This window comes from Nerophis lumbriciformis, linkage group LG16 (assembly GCF_033978685.3).
Source record: "Nerophis lumbriciformis linkage group LG16, RoL_Nlum_v2.1, whole genome shotgun sequence".
Lineage (NCBI taxonomy): Eukaryota > Metazoa > Chordata > Actinopteri > Syngnathiformes > Syngnathidae > Nerophis > Nerophis lumbriciformis.
The window spans coordinates 43,099,492-43,126,553 of NC_084563.2; the positions used below are offsets into that span (position 1 = coordinate 43,099,492).

The 27,062-nt window shown below is 38.8% G+C and overlaps 1 protein-coding gene across 6 annotated transcripts in view; it reads right to left on the reverse strand.

Moving 5' to 3' along the window:
* Positions 1-593: 593 nt before the first annotated feature.
* The window catches only part of LOC133617274 (SH3 and PX domain-containing protein 2A-like), a 339,411-nt gene continuing 312,942 nt past the window's right edge, over positions 594-27,062 (reverse strand). For 5 of the 6 annotated variants that reach the window (XM_061977175.2, XM_061977176.2, XM_061977174.2 and 2 more), the window contains 3 exons: positions 23,022-23,071; positions 19,849-19,968; positions 594-14,772 (listed from right to left, as the gene is read on the reverse strand). In XM_061977175.2, the coding sequence (XP_061833159.2) occupies positions 12,793-14,772; positions 19,849-19,968; positions 23,022-23,071 (2,150 nt within the window). In that variant the 3' untranslated portion in view covers positions 594-12,792. The remainder of the gene's footprint in view (positions 14,773-19,848; positions 19,969-23,021; positions 23,072-27,062) is intronic. The other variant, XR_012050910.1, reaches the window with a different exon arrangement.

Consider the following 27,062-nt stretch of genomic DNA (forward strand, 5'->3'; position numbering starts at 1 on the left):
TGTATGGAGGAAAAGCAGATGTGACGACAGGTTGCAGAGGACGCTAAAGGCAGTGCCTTTAAGGCACTCCCCCAATATTGTTGTCCGGGAGAAATTCGGGAGAATGGTTGCCCCGGGAGACTTTCGAGAGGGGCACTGAAAATCGGGAGGGTTGGCAAGTATGAGTATTAGCGGTGAATGCGCTGTATAATACCGGCAGGCCAGCTCTAATGTTAATTTGATATTGCCTCAAGGGCCAAATGAAATTACACGGGGGGTCAAATTTGGTTGTGTAGCCCTTCCTCTGAAAGCAAGTGCTCCTACAGCAGGAATACAAATTCTTGTTTTTCCTACAGAATCCAAAATCTGGAAAGAACGCAACACACTGCAAGTATTGTTTTTAAACTTATTAAAAGCGTGTTTATGTACTTTTTGTGTTGAGCTCTTTAAAAAAAAAAAAACATTTAATTTAAGCTAACTAATTTTCCAGTCAGGGTACAGTCAAAGGAACACTTATTAATGATGAAAATTTTTATATTTTAATTGTTTGATATTAAAAACAATCATCAAAAAAAATAAAAACGCACCAATGGAAGAAAACCATGTAAACAAACTGTCAGATTAAAAAATCTTTTATTATCACCCATTTTCCTGAAGCCTCTATCAAAAATCGCCAAGTAAATGTGCAAGCAATGGCTGCTTTCAGTTAGATCGACAACCGCTGATGTCAACAACGACAACCGGTCTGCGGAGCGTCAACATAAACGGGTCCCACTGTAATTTTTATTTCGGTTACAGACTTCGGAGGAAATCAATTTTGACAGGCAATGAGGTCCATGAGATGATCATGACAAATATTGTAAATATCACAATATCATGGCAAGTGTAAGAAACACCTTCCAAACAAACATCACATCAAAAAGAACATTTCATTGTCCTCTTTTTGGGATCCACATGGAAAAAGGTTCAAATGCAGATGTGAAACGGCTGAAGGTGCTTTTCTCTGCTGATGTCTTCCGTCTAACAACATTATCGTGGATCGTTAGGCGCACGGCGGTAACGTAATCGTCGATACATCCATGAAGCAAAAAACAAGATAAAATACGAGAATATCAAAATTCCATTTAGGCACGAAAGTGAGAGAGCAGGCCCACTGAGACCAAGACTGTCCATCTTTGAAGACCCAGATGGCTGCAATGTCAACAGTGGAAAAAGGGACGTTGTTCTATCTGGTCGTTCTGTCCAAAAGTCCACCATACTACACCAATATGCTTTGTCACATACTTTGATCCAGTCAACATGGATTTGTACTTTACATGAAAACGTGATTTTCACACAAACACGTATACGACCTACTTTCAAACCAGGCAATACAGGTGATCCTCGTTTTGTCATTCCGTGTTACGACATCGCCAAGTTATAACTACGCTCTTGTATATGAATGAAAACCTAATTGTGGTCCGTAAATACGAGACTTGCTCGAGAACTACTCAAGTGCATGTGGCGGATGAATGCAGATGTGCAGCTTTTTTCAAAGCCAGATTTCAGTCTTTAATATTACGTTTTTTTCACCAAGTACCACCTCAGGAAACACTTGCTCCCCAAGTACCACCATAATGACCAATATTAAAATAAAGTGGCGTAATGTTCCTTAAAAGCAAGGCAAAGGTTTTATTTAAAAAGTACATGTGGAGGGGGGCGTGGTCAGCGCGCCTCCTGCGGGAAGGGAGTGTGTATGGCCCGGCTTCGAGGCTGGTTATACCTGTCTCCTTTATCAGAGAGACCTCCGAATTCGGGAGATGGGGGGGTTGGGGTTTGGTGGTAGCGGGGGTGTATAACGTGGCCCGGAAGAGTTAGGGCTGCAAGGGATTCTGGGTATTTGTTCTGTTTATGTTGTGTTACGGTGCGGATGTTCTCCTGAAATGTGTTTGTCATTCTTGTTTGGTGTGGGTTCACGGTGTGGCGCATATTTGTAACAGTGTTAAAGTTGTTTATACGGCCACCCTCAGTGTGACCTGTATGTCTTGCAGTCACTTGTGTCTGTAGAAGCCGCATACAACATGTGACTGGGCCGGCACGCTGACGACAGGTTGTAGAGGATGCCTAAAGGCAGTGCCATCACGGCACGCCCTCAATATTGTTGTCCGGGTGAAAATCGGGAGAAATTCAGGAGAATGGTTGCCCCGGGAGATTTTCGGGAGGGGTACTGAAATTCGGGAGTCTCCCGTAAAAATCTTGGGAGGGTTGGCAAGTATGCTGATGAGAGCAGACGAAAAAACCCACACGAGCGAGAAGGAGGCTGCTGGCGAGACAGCCCTGAACATATATAAAACATAAAAATAAAGACTTGGTCAATCCTGTACTTCGGGCTCACGGAGATTATGTCGGTCCCAGGAGAACCCACCACACAGGAGACTTCCACAGTACATTTTATATGTTTGGCCACTGTAACATTACCCACAGTTTGAACAGTAACACTGTTTGAAAATAGGATCACTTAATTGATTCTTTGGCGTACCACAGTTTGAGGATCAACGAATTGTAAGACTCCCAAAATCTCAGTATGTTGACACGCACAACAAACTATTTATTGACTTAGGTTGCTCGAAACTACCTTTTAAAACGTATGTAAAAGCATTAATTAGGTGTTTGACTTTTAATATACAGTAACCTGTATGTGAGTTTTAATATGACCTATCAGTGTTCACTTAAATATGATTATAAATCTGTCAAGTAACCCTTTACTTCATAGTGTGATTCATGTAGGATCATTATCAGTGGATAATAACCCTAATAGTACATCATTATTATGATTATTATTAGTGCATCTACAGTCTACCGGGGGTTAATCTTCCCCCGTCTTTAAAACTGAGTGATGTCTGTTTTGAACTTTAAACCAGGGTTCTTGAATGCAACACCATTATGTGTTGTGAGATGCAAAAGTGAAACTTATATCCAATGCAGCCACAAATAGATGTATTATATTGTTATCTTTCTTCTATCACCTCATCCTGGTTTCTAAATGTTGGCGCATAAATGTGAGCTTTGATGGCATTATGACGTCTGTGTCGAGTGAACGGTGAAGCATTGCAACCAGAAGGCATGAGCCCATGTTGCATTCCGTGAATGTAAACAGTCTTTACAAAATCCAGGCCATGATGGTGTGCCCCTTCTAGTGGTTGTGCCGCTGAACCACCACACAGGGTTTATGCCACGGGCCGGTCTTGGGTGTGTGTCTCCCATGCGGCAAAAAACTTGTTCATGCCTTGTTCACTACCGTGACCATCATTAAGGATAAAGACGTGTCCTTGAGAAAGCGACAGTAATAACTAAGCAGCGTAATGGTCTGATGGAAAGGTTGCTGATGCTTTGGAGCCTTATGGTGATTTTGTAGAAGCTCGAAGATTGTTTTGTACTTTAAAAAGTAAAAGGGAGTGATAGTGTTCATGGCTAGTAAAGTGTGGTTTGAAGGGGAACTGCACTTTTTTTTTTATGTTGCCTATCATTCACAATCCTTATGCAAGACAAAAAACTAAATTTTTTTATGCATTCTAATTCATAAAATACGACAAGTACAATGTGTCACAAAGCAGCTAATGGAAGTACTCTATTGCACCCATAAAGCTTTCTAAAAAACATCCAAAAACTGCCAACAATTCTCCATTAACATGTCGTGACCTGAATATTACCCAGTATATTGTTTTTTATAAGCGCCAACGCAGAAATCGTGACCTGAATATTACCCAGTATATTGTTTTCTATAAGCGCCAACGCAGAAAAAATATTTTTAGTAGAGAGCTAACCAGTGTTGGGACTAACGCGTTACAAAGTTATTTTTGGCGGTAACTAGTAGTCTAACGCGTTATTTTTTATATTCAGTAACTCAGTTACCGTTACTACATGATGTGTTACTGCGTTATTTTACGTTATTTTTTAGTAGTATGTATCGGCTAGAAACAGAAGATCTGAGTGGGTTTTATTGGAGAGCTGCAGTGCCGTCATTCTGATTCTTCCTGTCTCATACCTGGAGAAGAGAGAGGCGCGTTGTGTGTGTGGGGGGGCGTAGTGTGTGTTTACTAACAAGACATTATGGCGGAGCCGGAGTCGAGTTTCTTAACATGGAGATATTCTCACTACTTTTCTTTTGTCGAGCACAAGGAAAAGAACATTTTAGTTAAATGTAAGTTGTGTCTTGGATCAAAGATCTTATCTACTGCCCAAAACAGCAATTCAAATCTGCTGAAACAGCTACAAAAGCAACATGCTTTGACAAAGCTAGTAAAGAGAGACACGGACCCTGATGCCACTTCACTTTCACCTAAGGATTTTAACGAAAGCACTGCTAGACAGCACAACATTGATAGAGCCATTGCCGCGTATGTGCTAGAAGACATGCAGGCTATTTCTACAGTAGAGTTACCCGATTTCAGGCAGCTAATTAGCAAGATTGCGGCGTCAAACAGCAAATGGCACGGAAAACATTTTCCAAGTACCTGGACACAGTGGACAGTGAGTACATAAAAATGGAAAGCGAGCTAAAGAAAACACTCCAAACTATGCCTCTGCTTATCATACAGAACTGAAGGTACACACTGTCAATTCTCCTATATACTCTTTCATTGTAGACTTCTAGAGTGTTTGATTATCACATCACTCTAAATGTATATACTATAAAGTTCACAAACATAAAGAGGGATGGTAGTGGGCCAGGCCAATCTTTCCTTATCTCTAAACTAAAACTGGGGAAATGCGTAGAGTGTTCTGGGCTTCAGTACAGTGTTGATCTCCTAAAGACATGATTTTATTTCTGAATTCCTTGAGAGAAAAAAATGCCTGGTTAGGCGTGTGTATAGCAGTATGTGTGCTGTATATGTAAATAACTCTTGGCAATCTCTCGATGAGGTTCAAGACTGTTGGAAAATCATTGAAGCTCATCGAGAGAATGCCAAGCGTGTGCAAAGCAGTAATCAGAGCAAACGGTGGCTATTTTGAAGAAACTAGAATACAAAACATGTTTTCAGTTATTTAACTTTTTTTTCGTTAAGTACATAACTCCACATGTGTTCATTCATAGTTTTGATGCCTTCAATGACAATCTACAATGTAAATAGTCATGAAAATACAGAAAACGCATTGAATGAGAAGGTGTGTCCAAACCTTTGGCCTGTACTGTACATACTGAGCTGCTGCACCGCCTGAGTTTGGTGAAAGTTATTTCCAGATTATAAATCATGTCTGTCACTTGTCTAGTAGAAGCTTGTGGTCATAAACCAAGACGTTTGTCAACTCTGACATTTAACTTAGAACCAGAGATCGCGAGAAAGATGATTAATTATTCATCTACACAGGATAATTTAAACATCCCTATCAGTCAGCATCCTAGTGAGAGCAGACATTATTCTGTAAGTGATTGCTTTATTATGTTCTAGTATTTAGAAATACTGCCGCATGATGCTTTGTGTTTTACTAAAGCTGGATCTAATTAGCACTCAGCTTCTAAAACTTGCAGCTCATCCTCCTTATATTAAAGCTAAACAATTTAAGGTTCTGGATCATCATTAGTCCCAAAGTAGTCTTTGAAGTCTGCAATGATTAGTCGTGTTCATGTTGTTAAGATCATTAGCAAACGTTGTGTTGCGTCTGTGAAATTAATACGCCGTCGTATGTTTAAAATGAACAAATACGTAACTATTACGTGTTATTATGAACGTGCCTGTTACTACATAATATATATGCTTACATCATTTATATAAAACGTTGATGGAGGTCTTATGGATGTTTTTTAGAGCGCTTTAAAGGTGGATTAGACCTCCGTTTGCTATTTACTATTTAGAATGCATACAAATACGTAACTATTACATGTCATGAACGTGCCTGTTACTACATAATACATATACTTACAGCATTTATATAAAACGTTGATGGAGGTTTTATGGATGTTTTTTAGAGCGCTTTATAGGCGGAATATACCTCCAACGTTGGCTATTATTTACTATTTAGAATGCATACAAATACGTAACTATTACATGTTACTATGAACGTGCCTGTTACTACATAATATATATGCTTACATCATTTATATAAAACGTTGATGGAGGTCTTATGGATGTTTTTTAGAGCGCTTTATAGGCGGAATAGACCTCCAACGTTTGCTATTATTTACTATTTAGAATGCATACAAATACGTAACTATTACGTCTTATTATGAACGTGCCTGTTACTACATAATATATATGCTTCCAGCATTTATATAAAATGTTGATGGAGGTCTTATGGATGTTTTTTAGAGCGCTTCATAGGCGGAATAGACCTCCGTTTGCTATTTACTATTTAGAATGCATACAAATATGTAACTATTACGTGTTATTACGAACGTGCCCGTTATAACATACTATATATACTTACAGCATTTATATAAAACGTTGATGGAGGTCTTATGGATGTTTTTTAGAGCGCTTTATAGGCGGAATAGACCTCCGTTTGCTACTATTTACTATTTAAAATGCATACAAATATGTAACTATTACGTGTTATTATGAACGTGCCTGTTACTACATAATATATATATGCTTACAGCATTTATTTAAAACGTTGATGGAGGTCTTATGGATGTTTTTAGAGCGCTTTATAGGCGGAATAGACCTCCAACGTTTGCTATTATTTACTATTTAGAATGCATACAAATATGTAACTATTACGTCTTATTATGAACGTGCCTGTTACTACATAATATATATGCTTCCAGCATTTATATAAAATGTTGATGGAGGTCTTATGGATGTTTTTTAGAGCGCTTCATAGGCGGAATAGACCTCCGTTTGCTATTTACTATTTAGAATGCATACAAATATGTAACTATTACGTGTTATTACGAACGTGCCCGTTATAACATACTATATATACTTACAGCATTTATATAAAACGTTGATGGAGGTCTTATGGATGTTTTTTAGAGCGCTTTATAGGCGGAATAGACCTCCGTTTGCTACTATTTACTATTTAAAATGCATACAAATATGTAACTATTACGTGTTATTATGAACGTGCCTGTTACTACATAATATATATATGCTTACAGCATTTATTTAAAACGTTGATGGAGGTCTTATGGATGTTTTTAGAGCGCTTTATAGGCGGAATAGACCTCCGTTTGCTATTATTTACTATTTAGAATGCATACAAATACGTAACTATTACGTGTTGTTATGAACGTGCCTGTTACTACATGAAATATATTCTTAGAGCATTTATATAAAACGTTGATGGAGGGCTTATGGATGTTTTTTAGAGCGCTTTATAGGCGGAATATACCTCCAACGTTTGCTATTATTTACTATTTAGAATGCATACAAATACGCAACTATTACTTGTTATTATGAACGTGCCTGTTACTACATAATATACATTCTTACAGCATTTATATAAAACGTTGATGGAGGTCTTATGGATGTTATAGGTGGAATAGACCTCCAATGTTTGCTATTACTTACTATTTAGAATGCATACAAATATGTAACTATTACGTGTTATGAACGTGCCTGTTACTACATAATACATATATGCTTACAGTATTTATATAAAACGTTGATGGAGGTCTTTTGGATGTTTTTTAGAGCGCTTTATAGGCAGAATATACCTCTAACGTTGGCTATTATTTACTATTTAGAATGCATACAAATACGTAACTATTACGTGTTATTATGAACGTGCCTGTTACTACATAATATATATACTTAAAGCATTTATATAAAACGTTGATGGAGGTCTTATGGATGTTTTTTAGAGCGCTTTATAGGCGGAATAGACCTCCAACGTTTGCTATTATTTACTATTTAGAATGCATACAAATACGTAACTATTACGTCTTATTATGAACGTGCCTGTTACTACATAATATATATGCTTCCAGCATTTATATAAAATGTTGATGGAGGTCTTATGGATGTTTTTTAGAGCGCTTCATAGGCGGAATAGACCTCCGTTTGCTATTTACTATTTAGAATGCATACAAATATGTAACTATTACGTGTTATTACGAACGTGCCCGTTATAACATACTATATATACTTACAGCATTTATATAAAACGTTGATGGAGGTCTTATGGATGTTTTTTAGAGCGCTTTATAGGCGGAATAGACCTCCGTTTGCTACTATTTACTATTTAAAATGCATACAAATATGTAACTATTACGTGTTATTATGAACGTGCCTGTTACTACATAATATATATATGCTTACAGCATTTATTTAAAACGTTGATGGAGGTCTTATGGATGTTTTTAGAGCGCTTTATAGGCGGAATAGACCTCCGTTTGCTATTATTTACTATTTAGAATGCATACAAATACGTAACTATTACGTGTTATTATAAACGTGCCTGTTACTACATAATATATATACTTACAGCATTTATATAAATCGTTGATGGAGGTCTTTGGATGTTTTTTACAGCGCTTTATAGGCGGAATAGACCTCCGTTTGCTATTATTTACTATTTAGAATGCATACCAAAAAAAACGTGTGTTTGCTTGTCTCACATAAAGATTGTGAATGATAGGCAAAATTAAAAATTTAAGGCTTGTGCTAATTTGCATAAGTTTAAGGTTTATTGTGAAGCTGTAGTTGGGGATGACAAATTATGCGTTGACGGAGATAATATATAAAGACAACCCGAGGACCACCTGTAGCAACCTTTGTTGAGGCCTTCATATTAATATTCCATTTTCTACCGCTTGTCCCTCTCGGGCCTTTAGCTAAAATACTCAACAGAATTATTGCACATTTTCTCTCAGGCAGAAACTTGTACCAAAATTAAAAACACAAAAAAAACCCTGCATGATGGACACACGACTAAAATGAACTAAATCAATTCCCTTGCTAGTTTGAGTCACTAAGCAGAATAAAGTGGGTAGATTAAAAGAGTGACACACATTTTACATAATGCCTTTGTCTTGTTGCACCATGGCAAAAAAAAAAAAAAAAAATGTTCAATGTCAATTCATGTGACACAATCTTATACAAATAAATATACTTTAATCCGGCATTATGTAAATTACAATAAAGAAGAAGGAAGTGCCCATTATCTGCTCAAGTTGCAGCATGAGACATAAATGAACTTTGGAAAGATGTTCACAAATACGTGCTACATAAAAACACACACAAAGACATTTTAGCTGCTCTTTGGTTCAACAAAAGATCAAATAAAAAATAAAAAAGTACAGTTTTGGGGTTAGACTCACTGACCAGCAGTGCATTTCTTATTGCACTGTGGTAGACTGGCTGTTAATTATGTGGATAATAATAATATTAGCAATGATTGTAATGGAAAAAAATAAAAAGGTGCAGTATCTTTTTACATCCACAAGAGGTCTCTGTTTAACATTTCCAGTCACAAAATGAAGCTTGTGTCAATTGAAGTGGAAACACTTGATTAATTAAAACAACCATAAATACTATGCTGGGTGTTTACTGCATCTTTAAACGAATGTAATCAGTAAAAGGTTTCAAAGTGCACCAATTACTGTCACACAACTGAATCACTTCGTTCCTCGTCATTGTAACTGTGATATCACATTTAAATTAACGAAAAAATAACAACACACTTTGCCAAAACAAAAAACTGAACCGTGTGGTCTGTTTTCATAACCCCGTCCAGCAGACACACATATTACTAAAATAGCAAAGTTCATTAGAAAATATATTTCAGCAGTCTTGAACATCAGCTATGTTTTGGTTTGTTTTTTTTAAAGGGGAACATTATCACAATTTCAGAATGGTTAAAACCAATAAAAATCAGTTCCCAGTGGCTTATTATATTTTTCAATTTTTTTTTCTAAATTTTACCCATCACGCAATATCCCTAAAAAAAAAAAGCTTCAAAGTACCTGATTTTAACCATCGTTATAAACACCCGTCCATTTTCCTGTGATGTCCCATAGTGAAGCCAACACAAACAAACATGAAATGGATGGTTGTAGTGTGGAGGCAGGTAGCGAAAACGAAATTGAAGAAGAAACTGAAGCTATTGAGCCATATCGGTTTGAACCGTATGCAAGCGAAACCGACGAAAACGACACGACAGCCAGCGACACAGGAGAAAGCGAGGACGAATTCGGCGATCGCCTTCTAACCAACGATTGGTATGTGTTTGTTTGGCATTAAAGGAAACTAACAACTATGAACTGGGTTTACAGCATATGAAATACATTTGGCAACAACATGCACTTTGAGAGTGCAGACAGCCCAATTTTCATCAAATAATATATTCTGTAGACATACCCTCATCCGCACTCTTTTCCTGAAAGCTGATCTGTCCAGTTTTGGAGTTGATGTCAGCAGGCCAGGGAAGCTAGGGTCGATAGGGGGTTTAGCTCGCTCGTCTGCGGGAACAAACTGACGCCATTGCTTGCCGTGCTACCGAGGTCCTTTGTCCTTGAATTGCTCACACACTCCGGCAGATTCAATGGGGGTCTGGCGGCAGATTTCTTTGACTTTATCGTTGGAAATGCATCTGCTTTGAGTGTCGCAGGATATCCACACATTCTTGCCATCTCTGTCGTAGCATAGCTTTCGTCGGTAAAGTGTGCGGAACAAACGTCCAATTTCTTGCCACTTTCACATCTTTGGGCCACCGGTGCAACTTGAATCCTGTTCGTGTTGTTACACCCTCCGACAACACACCGACGAGGCATGATGTCTCCAAGGTACGGAAAACAGTCGAAAAAACGGAAAATAACAGAGCTGATTTGACTCGGTGTTTGAGAAAATGGCGGATTGCTTCCCGATGTGACCCCACGTTGTGACGTCATCGCTCCGAGAGCGAATACTAGAAAGGCGTTTAATTCGCCAAAATTCACCCATTTAGAGTTCGGAAATCGGTTAAAAAAATATACGGTCTTTTTTCTGCAACATCAAGGTATATATTGACGCTTACATAGGTCTGGTGATAATGTTCCCCTTTAATGCTTTGAAACTCTCGACTGTAGAACATTGTAATTTCATGTCAGGTTTTGATGGTATTATTATAATTATTTGAAATCTAAAATTTTACCGAATGGTTAAGACGCAGGAAAACTAAAAGGATAGCAATTATGTTCCTTTTATTTCAGGGTTAAATCCCACCCAACAATAAAAATCATTCCTTGTAAGTACAGGTTTTCCCATTTTTGTCCGTCCAAATACCCTATTGGATGTGCAGTGGTACCTCAGGATACCAGTTTCGTTGGTTCTATGACGCAGTTTGTACCTCGAAAAACTTGTGTTGCAAAATAGCGCGGCCCATTGAAATGAATTGAAATCCCACCCCCGAAAACAGCACCATATTAACATGTAGAATGCCTTTTAAAGAGAAACCTGAACTTTTAAATAATAAATATTGTATGAAAAACAATGCAATAGAACATAATACCAACAACTACAGTGATTTTAAGAAGTAATGTAGATCATTTACCTTGGAGAGTGGACTTCTGCGGTATCGTTCACTGCTTCTCCGTCACCATCAGCAGCTTTTCCATATTTTCATGGATAAATGTCCGCCATTTAGATATTATTTCAACATCTTTGGCTGGCGTTTTCGACTTATTCTGCTTCAGTATGGTGCAGACTAGCACTGCTAAGCACATGTTTATTGAGCATTCATTGTTTTCATCCACATCTTCTCAGCACTGTTCTTCACACTCACTTTATGTCCAAGCTAATGCTAGCGGGTGAGACCGAGAGTTTTGGTCGGATCTTACGGGGTTCACTGTGAGGCTTGTAACCCAGATTTTTGCTTGCAACCTAAGGTGGAACAATTAGAGAGACAGTTCGTATCTCAAAAATGTGTGAGCTTTGGTACTCATACCCTGAGGTACCACTGCACATTGGTACTATAAATAAATAACTGTAATCACATCGTTTGATAAATAAACTAAAAGAGTGCCATTTTCACAGATTTACCAGGTCCTATTTATCAATGCATTAACGTAACACCAGTTTTATCATATGGAAAAAGAAAAATAGGTACTGCAATAACAACCATCTGATTCACTGGTATTTTTTGCTGTTTTGCTTTTTAAAATGTACTGGAAACACACGTTGAAGGAAACTGTTTGTGTCACTTAAAATTGTCGACTGATCAAGGAGCTTTTACTTTTGTACTTTTTAAGCAGTTGTCAGATAACAGATGTCCCAAGAACGCAGAAATTATTATCTAAGGAAGACATCAACCAAAGATGTTGAAAACAAACAATAATCATGGTTCTTTGACTCATGGGAGAAAGCTAAAGTGTTGAATCTTTTGAGTCTTGGACCAACTATAGATCTTTCCGTTGCTTCCTCTTGGAGCCACTAAAGGGTTCTGAATGATTCTCGGTGGTGTTCATAGTTGTATGGCACATTTACAAGTTTTGGTTGATGTTACATTTTTCTATCCACCTTGTAGTACTCGTACCTACTGTACTTCCATTTAGGTGATACAAAAGGCACTTATCACTCATCACACCGGTGATGGAACAATAGAAAAACCCTTTGAGAGGCTCCCATTCGCACCATGTTTTTGAATTGGAACATCATGGTCCTTGTCAAATACGTCCAACCCTTCTTTTCTATTTGCCTCTCCGGTGAAATACGTCAGACTCTTTGTACACTTTTTTTTCAGTAAACCAGCATTCAAACTGTCCTCTTTATGAGACAAAACCGTCTTTTCAGAGTTGCCAGTTTTCAAGGACGTATTGCTTGTGGATAACGTTCTTGAGGAATGATGCGTCCTGTCATCCCAGAGACATCAAATAGAAAGGTTCTTGGTTAGATGAAGATCAAATGTAGATGGCTTTTATTTTTTCCGTTCAAGGTAGTTCGATGGGACCCAGCCCTTGCGGGGCAGCAAGCTATCCTGTACCTGGCAGTACCACCAACCATTGGGGTTTCTCTCCAAGACCTCCAGACTGGTGCCCTCAGCAAATCCCATAGTCTCCTCATCACCACGGTAGTCCGCGATGGACACATACACATCTCTGCCAAGGTTATTTTGGATCAGCTGGCTCTTCTCTATGGGTTTGGGACGAACTGCAGACATTGGGATACCGTTGCGCTTGCTAAATCTGCCAAGGGGATCCTGTGCATTGCTTGAGCCAAATCCACTCACTGACGACCCCAGGTTGGAGCGCTCGGCGGGTCTTGCCTGACTTTCCACCACCACATGTGGTCGCACCGTGCTGAAGGAGGCATTTCGGCGAACGCCAAGTGTGGCAGAACCAGAGCCGTAGTGATCACTTCTGCCAAGTGACTCATTTCGTCTTAGAGAGCCAGTCATGTAATGCGTATCTTTAGCTGGCTGTGTCGAGGTCACAAATACAGACTGAGGCCTAACTGCTACTTGACGTACCCCATTCCTCATCCGCACGCCCCCGTTAACCATCCCCGACGGCTTTGAGAAACCACCAGGAGGCTTGGAAGGAATAGGCGGAGTGTTCCTCCTCAATCCTTGATGCTGCTGGGTCAGACCTTGAATATTGATGTTATTTCGAGCCATAACTTGCTTTTCATTTTTCTCGAGGCTATTGGACTTTCTTTCACCACTAGTACCCGATTCAAGCCTTGCAGTATCCATCATTCTCTTAACAGGCTCCAGAAAGTATGAGGGAGCCCAACCTTCCTCAGAGCCCCAGCGCACGTACCACCAGCCGCTCTCTTGCTTCTCCAGAACTTCAACCTCCACCCCAGCTGAAAAGCTGATTTCAGACTCTTGTACCTTCTTGTAGGCATCTAGGGAGCGGTACAAACATGAACCCTTTGGGTCAGATTCTCCATGGACTTCTTTTGGGTATACAGACGAAAGATCTGACGTAGTGCGCAAAGTCATTGATTGCTCGGATGGAATAACAGAGGCTGTTTCAGAATCGTCGCCTCGAGAAGGCTTGGGGCCATGTCGCAACTGACCTGTGGGTCTCAGCTGCCGTCTCAATGAGCTGATGTCCATCCTTTCGGTTCTCTGAGGCTCTGATTTAGTCAGGAGAGGTTTAGGTCTGACAGAAGGCTTTGGTCTTGTAGAAGGGCTCTGGCCTATTCTCTGCTCCACATCCCGGCTGAGGCTTGTGCCTTTTGATTCATTTGATGAGGAGTGTGGACTGTTCTCCTGAGAGCGGCGGTTAATGTCTGTACGTCTATCAAGAGTCTGGCTTCTCCTATTCATCTCTGGGGTTACGATTTTAGAGAGTCGACCAGGCACCGGTGAAGATCCAGAGAGTTTGCGAGGAACTGTAGAGGAATGGTAGCTTCTTGGAGAGTTGGGTTCACTGGACATTTTGGCTGTCCTTCCTTCAGTGCCACTAGTAGGTCGGCAAGCATCATTCTCGTAGATGCATTCCTTTTTAGCAACTTTTTGGTCAGATCTAAATGACGCCCTTTGATGGCTGAAAATCGGCGATTCTTTGCAGACAGGAGGGGAGGCTTTATTTGAGGGTGGGGAAAACTTGTTGCCGACTGCACTGCTGAACTTCACATTCAAGGAGCGTTCATCTTTGGGAGAATCAGTGTCTGATTCACCATCACAGCCAACTGCAGGTACATCATATTCAGGTTCCTCGTACACAGAGTCTGATACTTTCAGAGTGCAGGTGGTAGAAGGAGGACTGTCTTCAGAATCATGCTTTTTCACAGGCGGGGCTGGGGGTGGAACTGTGGGTCGGGTTAGGGTGCTGGTTCGACGGCTGATGTTGGGTTTCTTGCGTTTGTCGATGTAAGAGCAAGGGGCCCAGCCTTCCATTTCGCCAATCTGCACATACCACCAACCCCCAGGGTTCTTCTCTATCACCTACACAACAAGGAAAATATTTTTTTAAGGTGTGCAATTTATCGCTTGTTTTTTTTCTCTCCATCATCTGCAGTGATATTGTGACATATTAGAATCTTAAAAGACGCAGTAAACTCCCTCTCCAAGCAACCCAGGAACGGACCTAATTTTTCCTTTGAAAAACGATACATTGGTAACAATTTGTGTTTAAAATCACAATAACTAGTACCTTGAAACCTTTTGTTGACATTTATAACATTGTTACTGTTATGTTATTTTAACATGTTAATAAAACTTGTCGCCAGTAATAGATGATGACGTCATCGCTCTTGTTTTTCGGGACTCAAATGAATGCATGCGATTCAGAGTAGCCAGTGACTGCTAAGCAACAGGGAGCGAGAATAGGCTCCATCCACTTCAAAAAAGGAACAAAAATCTTGCTCAAATTACAAAGGGAGCCTGGTTTTTCATGGCAGTCATGTTGGACGATGCAGTCTCTGATCGTCTTGGCAAAATATTATTAGCTTGTTAGTTAGCTAACTAACAACAGAGAGACGAAATTGTGCAACAAATTTTATTGAACTATCATTTTGGTCAAAGTCCGTCAGCTAAACTTTCTTTATATACGAGTGTGCATCTTTGTAAACACATCATCATCACAAAATGATCCTCTTTTTGAAAAAGCTACACAGTTTGCTTGTTCTGTCATTCATATTATTGCTATTTTGACCGTCTATTGTTTACATAAAAATGTGATACTTTCGTTTTTACTAGTATCGCATCGAGACGACCATGAGTGCCCTCAACTCCGACACCAGAGAAGACGACCCCGTGCACAGAAGGATGAAGAAGACCCCGCTCTCCGGTAGGCTGCTTTATGTTGCGTTACATGCACTGCTTTTTATTACATTTCTGAATAGACACAAGCGCCTGTGTAAGTATTTTATGTCTCAATGTGTACACATGCGGCTAATCGACATGTGCTTTCCAAATATGTACAAAATAAAATCATCCCAAAAATTAAGTGGGTGCGGCTTATATTAAGGCAGGGGTCACCAGATGAGTCGCCCGCTGGCCTGTTCTAAAAATAGCTTAAATATCAGCACTTACCAGTGAGCTGCCTCTATTTTTTTTTAAATTTTATTTATTTACTAATAAACTGGTCTCGCTTTGCTCGACATTTTTAATTCTAAGAGAAACAAAACTCAAATAGAATTTGAAAATCCAAGAAAATATTTTAAAGACTTGGTCTTCACTTGTTTAAATAAATTCATTTATTTTTTTACTTTGCTTCTTATAACTTTCAGAAAGACAATTTTAGAGAAAAAAATACAACCTTAAAAATGATTTTAGGATTTTTAAACACATATACCTTTTTACCTTTTAAATTCCTTCCTCTTTTTTTTCCTGACAATTTAAATCAATGTTCAAGTAAATTTATTTTTTTATTGTAAAGAATAATAAATACATTTTAATTTAATTCTTCATTTTAGCTTCTGTTTTTTCGACAAAGAATATTTGTGAAATATTTCTTCAAACGTATTATGATTAAAATTCAAAAATATTATTCTGGCAAATCGAGACAATCTGTAGAATCAAATATAAATCTTATTTCAAAGTCTTTTGAATTTCTTTTAAAATTTTTGTTCTGGAATCCAGAAGAAATAATGATTTGTCTTTGTTAGAAATATAGCTTGGTCCAATTTGTTATATATTCTAACAAAGTGCAGATTGGATTTTAACCTATTTAAAACAGTCATAAAAATTTGAAAATTAATCGCAATCAGGAAAAATTACTAATGATGTTCCATAAATTCTTTTTTTTAATTTTTTCAAAAAGATTCGAATTAGCTAGTTTTTCTCTTCTTTTCTCGGTTGAATTTTAAAGAGTCGAAATTGAAGTTTAACTATGTTTCAAAATTTAATTTTCATTTTTTTCGTGTTTTCTCCTCTTTTAAACCGTTAAATTAAGTGGTTTTTTTTTTTATCATTTATTCTTTACAAAACACAGATGGACACAGAACACTGATGCACATCTGCAAGACTCACTCAGAGTTGCAGTGTCAAATAAGTTAAACACCAGAGTACAACACACTAGTTAACAGCATGCAATGCCAGGCTTCCCACTAACTGACAAAGAAACAGATAACAGATTTGGTGTCCAGTTCAAAGTGTGACATGATTTATTTAAAAATTTGAGAGTTGACTTTTGTATTTTACATGAGTTATTATTTGCACAAACATGGTGCAAAGTAATTCATGATTTGTTAAAAAATGTTAGTGGCTAGTTAGTTAAAATGGGATATTGTGATTTCACAGGACTGTCTTAGAAGTGATCATTTGAAAATGTTCAATTTGAAAAATGTGCACTTAGAGAAAATATAAAAATAAAGTGTTGCATATTGATATTTACCTGTTTCTATATATATTTATTGTGAGAAATCATTAAGATGATCAGTGTTTCCACAAAGATAAATATTATTAATAATAACAGAGTTAAAGGTAAATTGAGCAAATTGGCTATTTCTGGCAATTTATTTAAGTGTGTATCAAACTGGTAGCCCTTCGCATTAATCAGTACCCAAGAAGTAGCTCTTGGTTTCAAAAAGGTTGGTGACCCCTGTATTAAGGTCTATACGGCTATTAGGCTCTCTTGGTTGCTTTGTTGGGTTTGCTCCTGTCTCTAGCTACCCCAGCAGACAATGGCGTGGAACACCGCAGAGGCCAACACAGTGTATGTTTTTGGTTTTTTGTTGTTTTTACTTTTGTGGCTGTGTGCAGAAATGGCTGGTTCCATCAGCTCTGCTCTTTTAATGTCTTTAATGCAGGGGTGCTCAAACTTTTTCTGCAGGCGAGCTACTTTTCAATTGATCAAGTCGTGGGGATCTACCTCATTCATATATATAATTTATATTTACTTATTTATGAAATATGTTTTTGTTAACAAGTTAAAGGTGTTTAATGATAATACAAGCATGTTTAATACATATAGTTAATATTGTTAACAAGTTAAAGGTGTTTAATGATAATACAAGCATGTTTAACACATATAGTTAATATTGTTAATAAGTTAAAGGTGTTTAAAGATAATGCAAGCATGTTTAACACATATAGTTAATATTGTTAACAAGTTAAAGATGTTTAACACATATAGTTAATATTGTTAATAAATTAAAGGTGTTTAATGATAATACAAGCATGTTTAATACATATAGTTAATATTGGTAATAAGTTAAAGGTGTTTAAAGATAATACAAGCATGTTTAACACATATAATTAATATGGTTAACAAGTTAAAGGTGTTTAAAGATAATACAAGCATGTTTAACACATATAGTTAATATTGTTAACAAGTTAAAGGTGTTTAATGATAATACAAGCATGTTTAACACATAATTAATATGGTTAACAAGTTAAAGGTGTTTAAAGATAATACAAGCATGTTTAACACATATAATTAATATGGTTAACAAGTTAAAGGTGTTTAATGATAATACGAGCATGTTTAACACTTATAGTTAATATTGGTAATAAGTTAAAGGTGTTTAAAGATAATACAAGCATGTTTAACACTTATAATTAATATGGTTAACAAGTTAAAGGTGTTTAAAGATAATACAAGCATGTTTAACACTTATAGTTAATATTGTTAACAAGTTAAAGGTGTTTAATGATAATACGAGCATGTTTAACACTTATAGTTAATATTGGTAATAAGTTAAAGGTGTTTAATGATAATACAAGCATGTTTAACACATATAGTTAATATTGTTAATAAGTTAAGTGTTTAAAGATAATACAAGCATGTATAACACATATAGATTCCTTTCTTTCATGAAGACAAGAATATAAGTTGGTGTATTACCTGATTCTGATGACTTGCATTGATAGGAATCAGACAGTGGTGCTGATAACGTCCGCATTTTCGAATGGAGGAGAAAAAAAGTCCTCCTTTCTGTCCAATACCACATGAAAGTGGTTGGTTTTTGGCATCTTATTTATCCAGCTTCCGTACTCCTTTGTATACACTTTACAAGAAATACATTGTCTCCAAACTCCGTAGCTTGCTAGCTTGTGCACGCCAGCTTTCTGAGACTCTTATTTTGGTAGCGCAGGCAGGATGAAGCAGCGCTTTTATTGTGCAACTGTGCAGTCGGTCTTTGGAGTTTTGACGACAGGTACGGCGCCAGAGTCTGTTGAAATAAAGTGTTTCTCGCCTTCCTGTCGGTAATTTTAATGAGCTGGCAGCAGCCAGCGTCATCTCAGAAGACCCTCGGGTGCCGTGAATGTCAATCAAGTGACGAAAGTGACGTCATAGTGAAGATTTATGATCGCTCATTTTTAGGACTATTTTTTTTAATGCCTGGCTGGTGATCGACTGACACACCCTCCGAGATCGACTGGTAGCTCGCGATCGACGTAATGAGCACCCCTGCTTTAATGTCTTTTGTGTTCCTTGATGTTTCCTTCTTACACACATGTTTATGTGTGCTATGGCTATGAGGTTTTTTCCTTGGCCTTAGTCTGGACCCCCTCTCCAGGGGCCCAGGCTTAGACTGAATTTTTTTTACAGCGTTTACCTGTTTTTTACCTTTTTTGTAAGGGGCGCCGGAAGTTGGCAGACCCTTCAGCGATCCTGTTCTGTCTCCCTGTAATGTTTGTCTGATCTTGAATGGGATTGTGCTGAAAATCTTAATTTCCCCTCAGGGATTATTAAAGTATTTCGTATTCTGATTAGTCTGGAAATTGCAGTAGTCATCTTAACTGTCAACACAGGCTTAAAAATCTCAAGCTTACTTAAAAAAATTGATGGCTGAATTACAGCAATTTAACAGGACAATAATCCGATTTGTCATTTAATCGTTAAAAATAGTTGATTATTATTTGACGATTAAAATGGTCAATAGTTGCAGCTCTACGCAGAAGTATTACAGTTTCACCGATTTCCCTCAAAGTTTCTATCAATCAATCAATTTTCCAGCATTGATTAGTGGTCCTTAAAAGTAAAGTGTATGTTCGTCACAATAAACTCAGGGCACACTTGATATTCCGTGAGCCCCGGTTGTAAGTGAAAGCAATGCGTTGACGGTGTCTTACGTCAGCCTTTTGTCCTCCATGGAAGCTGATGCCATCAGAAATGGAAGACTGGAAATCTGCAATGGTGTAATACTCCGCTTCCACAGCAGGTGGCTCTGGTGGTTTAGGTAACTGGAACCCCTACAACGGAAATAATGGCACGTTGGCTGACTTCATAACTTTATTATTATTATACAGTTTTTGAATGACAGTGACATCCATAGGTTTCCGCTATTGTGAAAGAAACTCAGGTCTGGCATTTTTTTTTTTTTAGTAATTTGAAGACTAAAACAGAAATATTTTTCCTTGTTTGTTTTGTATGAATTCATTGAAGAAATACAGTAATGACAAGTGAGTTGAAACCCTATAAAAGTTAAAGTACCAATGATAGTCACACACACACTAGGTGGGGTGAAATTTGTCCTCTGCATTTGACCCCATCCTCTTGTTCACCCCCTGGGAGGTGAGGGGAGCAGTGAGCAGCAGCGGTGGCCGCGCCCGGGAATCCTTATTAGGGATTTAACCCCCAATTTCAACCCTTGATGCTGAGTGTCAAGCAGGGAGGTAATGGGTCCCATTTTTATAGTCTTTTGTATGACTCGGCCGGGATTTGAACTCACAACCTACCGATCTCAGGGCGGACACTCTAACCACAAGGCCTAATATTTAATAATAATAATAATACCTGGGATTTATATAGCGCTTTTCTAAGTACCCAAAGTCGCTTTACATGTAGAACCCATCAATCATTCACACCTGGTGGTGGTAAGCTACTTTCATAGCCACAGCTATTTGCGCCAACGGCCCCTCCGACCACCACCTATCATTCATCATTCAATTCACCGGTGTGAGTGGCACCGGGGGCAAAGGGTGAAGTGTCCCGCCCAAGGACACAACGGCGGCGATTTTTGGATGGTAAGAGGCGGGGAGCGAACCTACAACCCTCAGGTTTCTGGCACGGTTGCTCTACCCACTACGCCATGCCGCCCCAATATTTGGTTACATGTCCCTTGGCAAGTTTCACTGCAATAATGTGCTTTTGGTAGCCATCCACAAACTTCTGGCAAGCTTCAGCTAAATGTGTTGGTTTTCTGACATGGACTTGTTTCTTCAGCATTGTCCACACATCAGGACTCTGGGAAGGCCATTCTAAAACCTTAATTCTAGCCTGATTTAGCCATTCCTTTACCACTTTTGACGTGTGTTTGGGGTCATTGTCCTGTTGGAACACCCAACTGCGCCCAAGACCCAACCTCCGGGCTGATGGTTTTAGGTTGTCCTGAAGAATTTGGAGGTAATCCTCCTTTTTCATTGTTCCTACCGATCTCAGGGCGGACACTCTAACCGCAAGGCCACTGAGCAGGCATTAGAATTGTTAAATGGTTTTCAAATTACAATTCAAAGGAAATTTGCTAGCTCCTTCGCAGGAAGCTATAATCCTGGGATAGTTGTTGCATACGACAACTCCGAAATGTTTCGTATATTTACGTCACTTCATTGAGTCTAATGAGTCAAGCCCAGGACTGTTAAAGGGGAACATTATCACAATTTCAGAATGGTTAAAACCATTAAAAATCAGTTCCCAGTGGCTTATTATATTTTTCGAAGTTTTCTAAATTTTACCCATCACACAATATCCCTAAAAAAAGCTTCAAAGTGCCTGATTTTAACCACCCGTCCATTTTCCTGTGACGTCACATAGTGAAGCCAACACAAACAAACATGGCGGAAAGAACTGCAAGCTATAGTGACATTAGCTCGGATTCAGACTCGGATTTCAGCGGCTTAAGCGATTCAACAGATTACGCATGTATTGAAACGGATGGTTGTAGTGTGGAGGCAGGTAGCGAAAACGAAATTGAAGAAGAAACTGAAGCTATTGAGCCATATCGGTTTGAACCGTATGCAAGCGAAACCGACGAAAAGGACACGACAGCCAGCGACACGGGAGAAAGCGAGGACGAATTCGGCGATCGCCTTCTAACCAACGATTGGTATGTGTTTGTTTGGCATTAAAGGAAACTAACAACTATGAACTAGGTTTACAGCATATGAAATACATTTGGCAACAACATGCACTTTGAGAGTGCAGACAGCCCAATTTTCATCAATTAATATATTCTGTAGACATACCCTCATCCGCTCTCTTTTCCTGCGGGTCTGGCGGCAGATTTCTTTGACTTTATCGTTGGAAATGCATCTGCTTTGAGTGTCGCAGGATATCCACACATTCTTGCCATCTCTGTCGTAGCATAGCTTTCGTCGGTAAAGTGTGCGGAACAAACGTCCAATTTCTTGCCACTTTGGCATCTTTGGGCCACTGGTGCAACTTGAATCCGTCCCTGTTCGTGTTGTTACACCCTCCGACAACACACCGACGAGGCATGGTGTCTCCAAGGTACGGAAAACAGTCGAAAAAACGGAAAATAACAGAGGTATTTGACTCGGTGTTTGAGAAAATGTGACTTCATCGCTCCGAGAGCGAATATTAGAAAGGCGTTTAATTCGCCAAAATTCACCCATTTAGAGTTCGGAAATCGGTTAAAAAAGTATATGGTCTTTTTTCTGCAACATCAAGGTATATATTGACGCTTACATAGGTCTGGTGATAATGTTCCCCTTTAAAGCAGTGGTTCTCAAACTTTTTTCACCAAGTACCACCCCAGAAACCACTTGGCTTTCCAAGTACCCCAATACAGTTGATGACAGGGGATGCAAAACAATAACAGTGCAATACTTTTTCATAACATGGTCACTACTGCCTAGTTTCTCTTGTTATATTCTTATTTTACTGTTATATTTTTATTCTCATTGTTGCTTTTTATTTTTATTCTATTGTAATATTTTTGTATTTTGTTTCCATTTATACCCCCATTATTTACTTTTTACAATTTTGTACACTGCTGCTGGAATTTAAATTTTCCTGAGGGAACTCTCCTGAAGGAATCAATAAAGTACTATCTATCTAATGACCAACATTAAAATACAGTAACGTAGGACTAAGTATACAGTACATCAAAAACAAGGCAGGTTTTATTTCATATTTTTGACCACTTTAACATTACACACAGTGCAGAAACATAATCAACGATGGCACTCCATATATAGTACCTAAATACAGACTTCTTGGGTGTACTGCATTGATGAATTAAAACGGGTGTTGTCGGCAAGAAGTGGATAGTGAAAAGTCTTACCAAATTGGTCTCTCTTCTTGGAGGAGGTTTTTGTCTCAGATTTGGAGACCCTGATAAATGAACAAAACATCATTGTCAATAAATTGAATCGATGACACACCATTTGTTATAGTATTTTTTTTTTAGCATGTGAGCAGAATGTAAACAAATACCCCACATATTTTATATTCTCACATCTTTTTGAGTCAAAGCACCATTGCAATTAAAAGTATATCAAAGCGGCTGCAGTCATTTTTTATATATTGACTATTAAGTACCATATTGACTTTTAGGAACCAATAAGGACGATATTTTTCAAGACTATACACAATTATCAAGGTGTATATTCTGACAAAACTCAAGCTCTCCTAAATTAAGTGTTTTATGCTGCAGATTGACATGATTTTATTGGGATAAAATAATTATGTTGCAATTAGAGATGTCCGATAATGGCTTTTTTGCCAATATTCCGATATTGTCCAACTCTTGAATACCGATTCTGATATCAACCGATACCGATATATACAGTCGTGGAATTAAACACATTATTATGCCTAATTTTGTTGTGATGCATTAAACAATGTAACAAGGTTTTCCAAAATAAATCGGTATAGCTCGGTTGGTAGAGTGGCCGTGCCAGCAACTTGAGGGTTCCAGGTTCGATCCCCGCTTCCGCCATCCTAGTCACTGCCGTTGTGTCCTTGGGCAAGACACTTTACCCACCTGCTCCCAGTGCCACCCACAGTGGTTTAAATGTAACTTAGATATTGGGTTTCACTATGTAAAAGCGCTTTGAGTCACTAGAGAAAAGCCCTATATAAATATACTTCACTCACAAATCAACTCAAGTTATGGAAAAAAATGCCAACATGGCACTGCCATATTTATTATTGAAGTCACAAAGTGCATTATTTTTTTTAACATGCCCCATAACAGCAGCTTGGAATTTGGGACATGCTCTCACTGAGAGAGCATGAGGTTGAGGTGGGCGGGGTTGGGCTTAGGGGGGGCGGGGTTAACGTGGAGGGTAGGGGGTTGTGGGGGGGTGTATATTGTAACGTCCCGGAAAAGTTAGTGCTGCAAGGGGTTCTGGGTATTTGTTCTGTTGTGTTTATGTTGTGTTACGGTGCGGATGTTCTCCCGAAATGTGTTTGTCATTCTTGTTTGGTGTGGGTTCACAGTGTGGCGCATATTTGTAACAGTGTTAAAGTTGTTTATACGGCCACCCTCAGTGTGACCTGTATGGCTGTTGACCAAGTATGCATGGCATTCACTTGTGTGTGTGAAAAACCGTGGATATTATGTGTTTGGGCCGGCACGTGAAGGCAGTGCCTTTTAAGGTTTATTGGCGCTCTGTACTTCTCCCTACGTCCGTGTACACAGAGGCGTTTTAAAAAGTCATACATTTTACTTTTTGAAACCGATACCGATAATTTTGAAACCGATAATTTTCCGATATTACATTTTAAAGCATTTATCGGCCGATAATATCGGCAGTCCGATATTATCGGACATCTCTAGTTGCAATACACATTTGAAAGTGTACGGATCTGCACATTGAAAAAACTGAGCGGAAGATGCATTTAGACTAGAGATAGATTTGGTTTACATATTTTATTAATTTGTACAGAATTTTGCCAAGAGAGTTATAACGTTCATTTGAAAACTTCTATATTATTGATCAAATATAAGTAATTTATTATACATTCATGTCACTCTTGTGATTTTATTCAATGTTTTCTTTGAAACTAGAAACACTAGGTTGTGTATTTTCAAATGTGTACTTTTAAATCTTATGAATAAATCATTTTACAGGAGGCGCACCATTAGTGGTTGAGTCATGGAGGACAAAAACCAAAGTAGTCCGTAAGGAATATTAGATCAGACCTGCAGCCATACGCTAATGAAGGCAGGTAGAAATCTGTGTGGATGATGTATTTATTGATTGCTGATCTTTTTTTTTTTTTTTTTTTTTTTTTTTAGAAAGTTAACATACATGGCTTAAAATTGCCTGTAATTCAGTTCAAGTACATATAACCTGCTGTAACAATATGCAAATTAAAGCTGCTGTATGTCAATCTGCTGCTGTAGCGGTCGATCGTTGTAGTCCGTACAAAACTTCAGGATACGCACATGCACGTAGGAAATAGACAACGCCATGGCGCAGTGGTTTATGGTCTCACTAGCCTGTTGAAACTTTTCGGCACGGTGGCCTTTGCATCCATTTTGTAATCCTTTCGTACAGGGAGATCTCTCCTGTGGGTGGAATGTACGTGGACTCGAAAAATGAAAGCCAATCAACGCAAAAATGTTATTTAAATTCTAACTTGTAATTGTGATAAATATAGACATTTGTTTATTAGGTCTGTTTTGTTAAAGGCCTACTGAAACCCGCTACTACCGACCACGCAGTCTGATAGTTTATACATCAATGATGAAATCTTAACATTGCAACACATGCCAATACGGCCTGGTTAGCTTACTAAAGTGCAATTTTTAATTTTGCGCGAAATATCCTGCTGAAAACGTCTCGGTATGATGACGTCAGCGCGTGACGTCACGGATTGTAGAGGACATTTTGGGACAGCATGGTGGCCAGCTATTAAGTCGTCTGTTTACATCGCAAAATTCCACAGTATTCTGGACATCTGTGTTGGTGAATCTTTTGCAATTTGTTCAATGAACAATGGAGACAGCAAAGAAGAAAGCTGTAGGTGGGAAGCGGTGTATTGCGGGCGGCTGCAGCAACACAAACACAACCGGTGTTTCATTGTTTACATTCCCGGAAGATGACAGTCAAGCTTTACCATTGGCCTGTGGAGAACTGGGACAACAGAGACTCTTACAAGGAGGACTTTGAGTTGGATACGCAGACACGGTACCGTGAGTACGCATGCAGCTGCGGCTTCCAAACATTTGATCGCTTGCCCGTACGTGCGTGCCGCTATGTGCATGTCACGTACGTAACTTTGAGGAATTTGGGGAAATATATGTGCTGTATGAACTTTGGGGAGGTGAACGGTACTTTGGGCTGTGGGATTGAGTGTGTTGTGCAGGTGTTTGAGTTGTATTGGCGGGTTATATGGACGGGAGGGGGGAGGTGTTTGTTATGCGGGATTAATTTGTGGCATATTAAATATAAGCCTGGTTGTGTTGTGGCTAATAGAGTATATATATGTCTTGTGTTTATTTACTGTTTTAGTCATTCCCAGCTGAATATCAGGTCCCACCCGCCTCTCACAGCATCTCCCCTATCTGAATCGCTCCCACTGCCCTCTAGTCCTTCACTCTCACTTTCCTCATCCACAAATCTGTCATCCTCGCTCAAATTAATGGTGAAATCGTCGCTTCCTCGGTCCGAATCTCTCTCGCTGCTGGTGGCCATGATTGTAAACAATGTGCAGATGTGAGGAGCTCCACAACCTGTGACGTCACGCTACTCGTCTGCTACTTCCGGTACAGGCAAGGCTTTTTTATCAGCGACCAAAAGTTGCGAACTTTATCGTCGATGTTCTCTACTAAATCCTTTCAGCAAAAATATGGCAATATCGCGAAATGATCAAGTATGACACATAGAATGGACCTGCTATCCCCGTTTAAATAAGAAAATCGCATTTCAGTAGGCCTTTAAACAACTAATGATAACATAAGCTTGTTGTCAAATCTGCTTTAGGTAAAGTTAAAGTCCCAACGGTAGTCTCACACACACACGAGGTGTGGTGAAATGATCCTCTGCATTTTACCCATCCTCATGTTCCACCCCCTGGGAAGTGAGGAGAGCAGTGAGCAGCAGCAGTGGCCGCGCTCGGGAATCATTTTTGGTGATTTAACCCCCAATTCCAACCCTTGATGCTGAGTGCCAAGCAGGGAGGCAACGGGTCCCATTTTTATAGTCTTTGGTATGACTCGTTTGGGGGTTCGAACTCACGACCTACTGAGCTCAGGGCGGACACTCTAACCACAAGGCCACTGAGCCGTGTGTGTATAGTTTGTTTTACTTAAAAGTGTTTTACTATACTGGAGCAGTTAAATGCACTTTTAAACTCTATTACTGCAAATTGC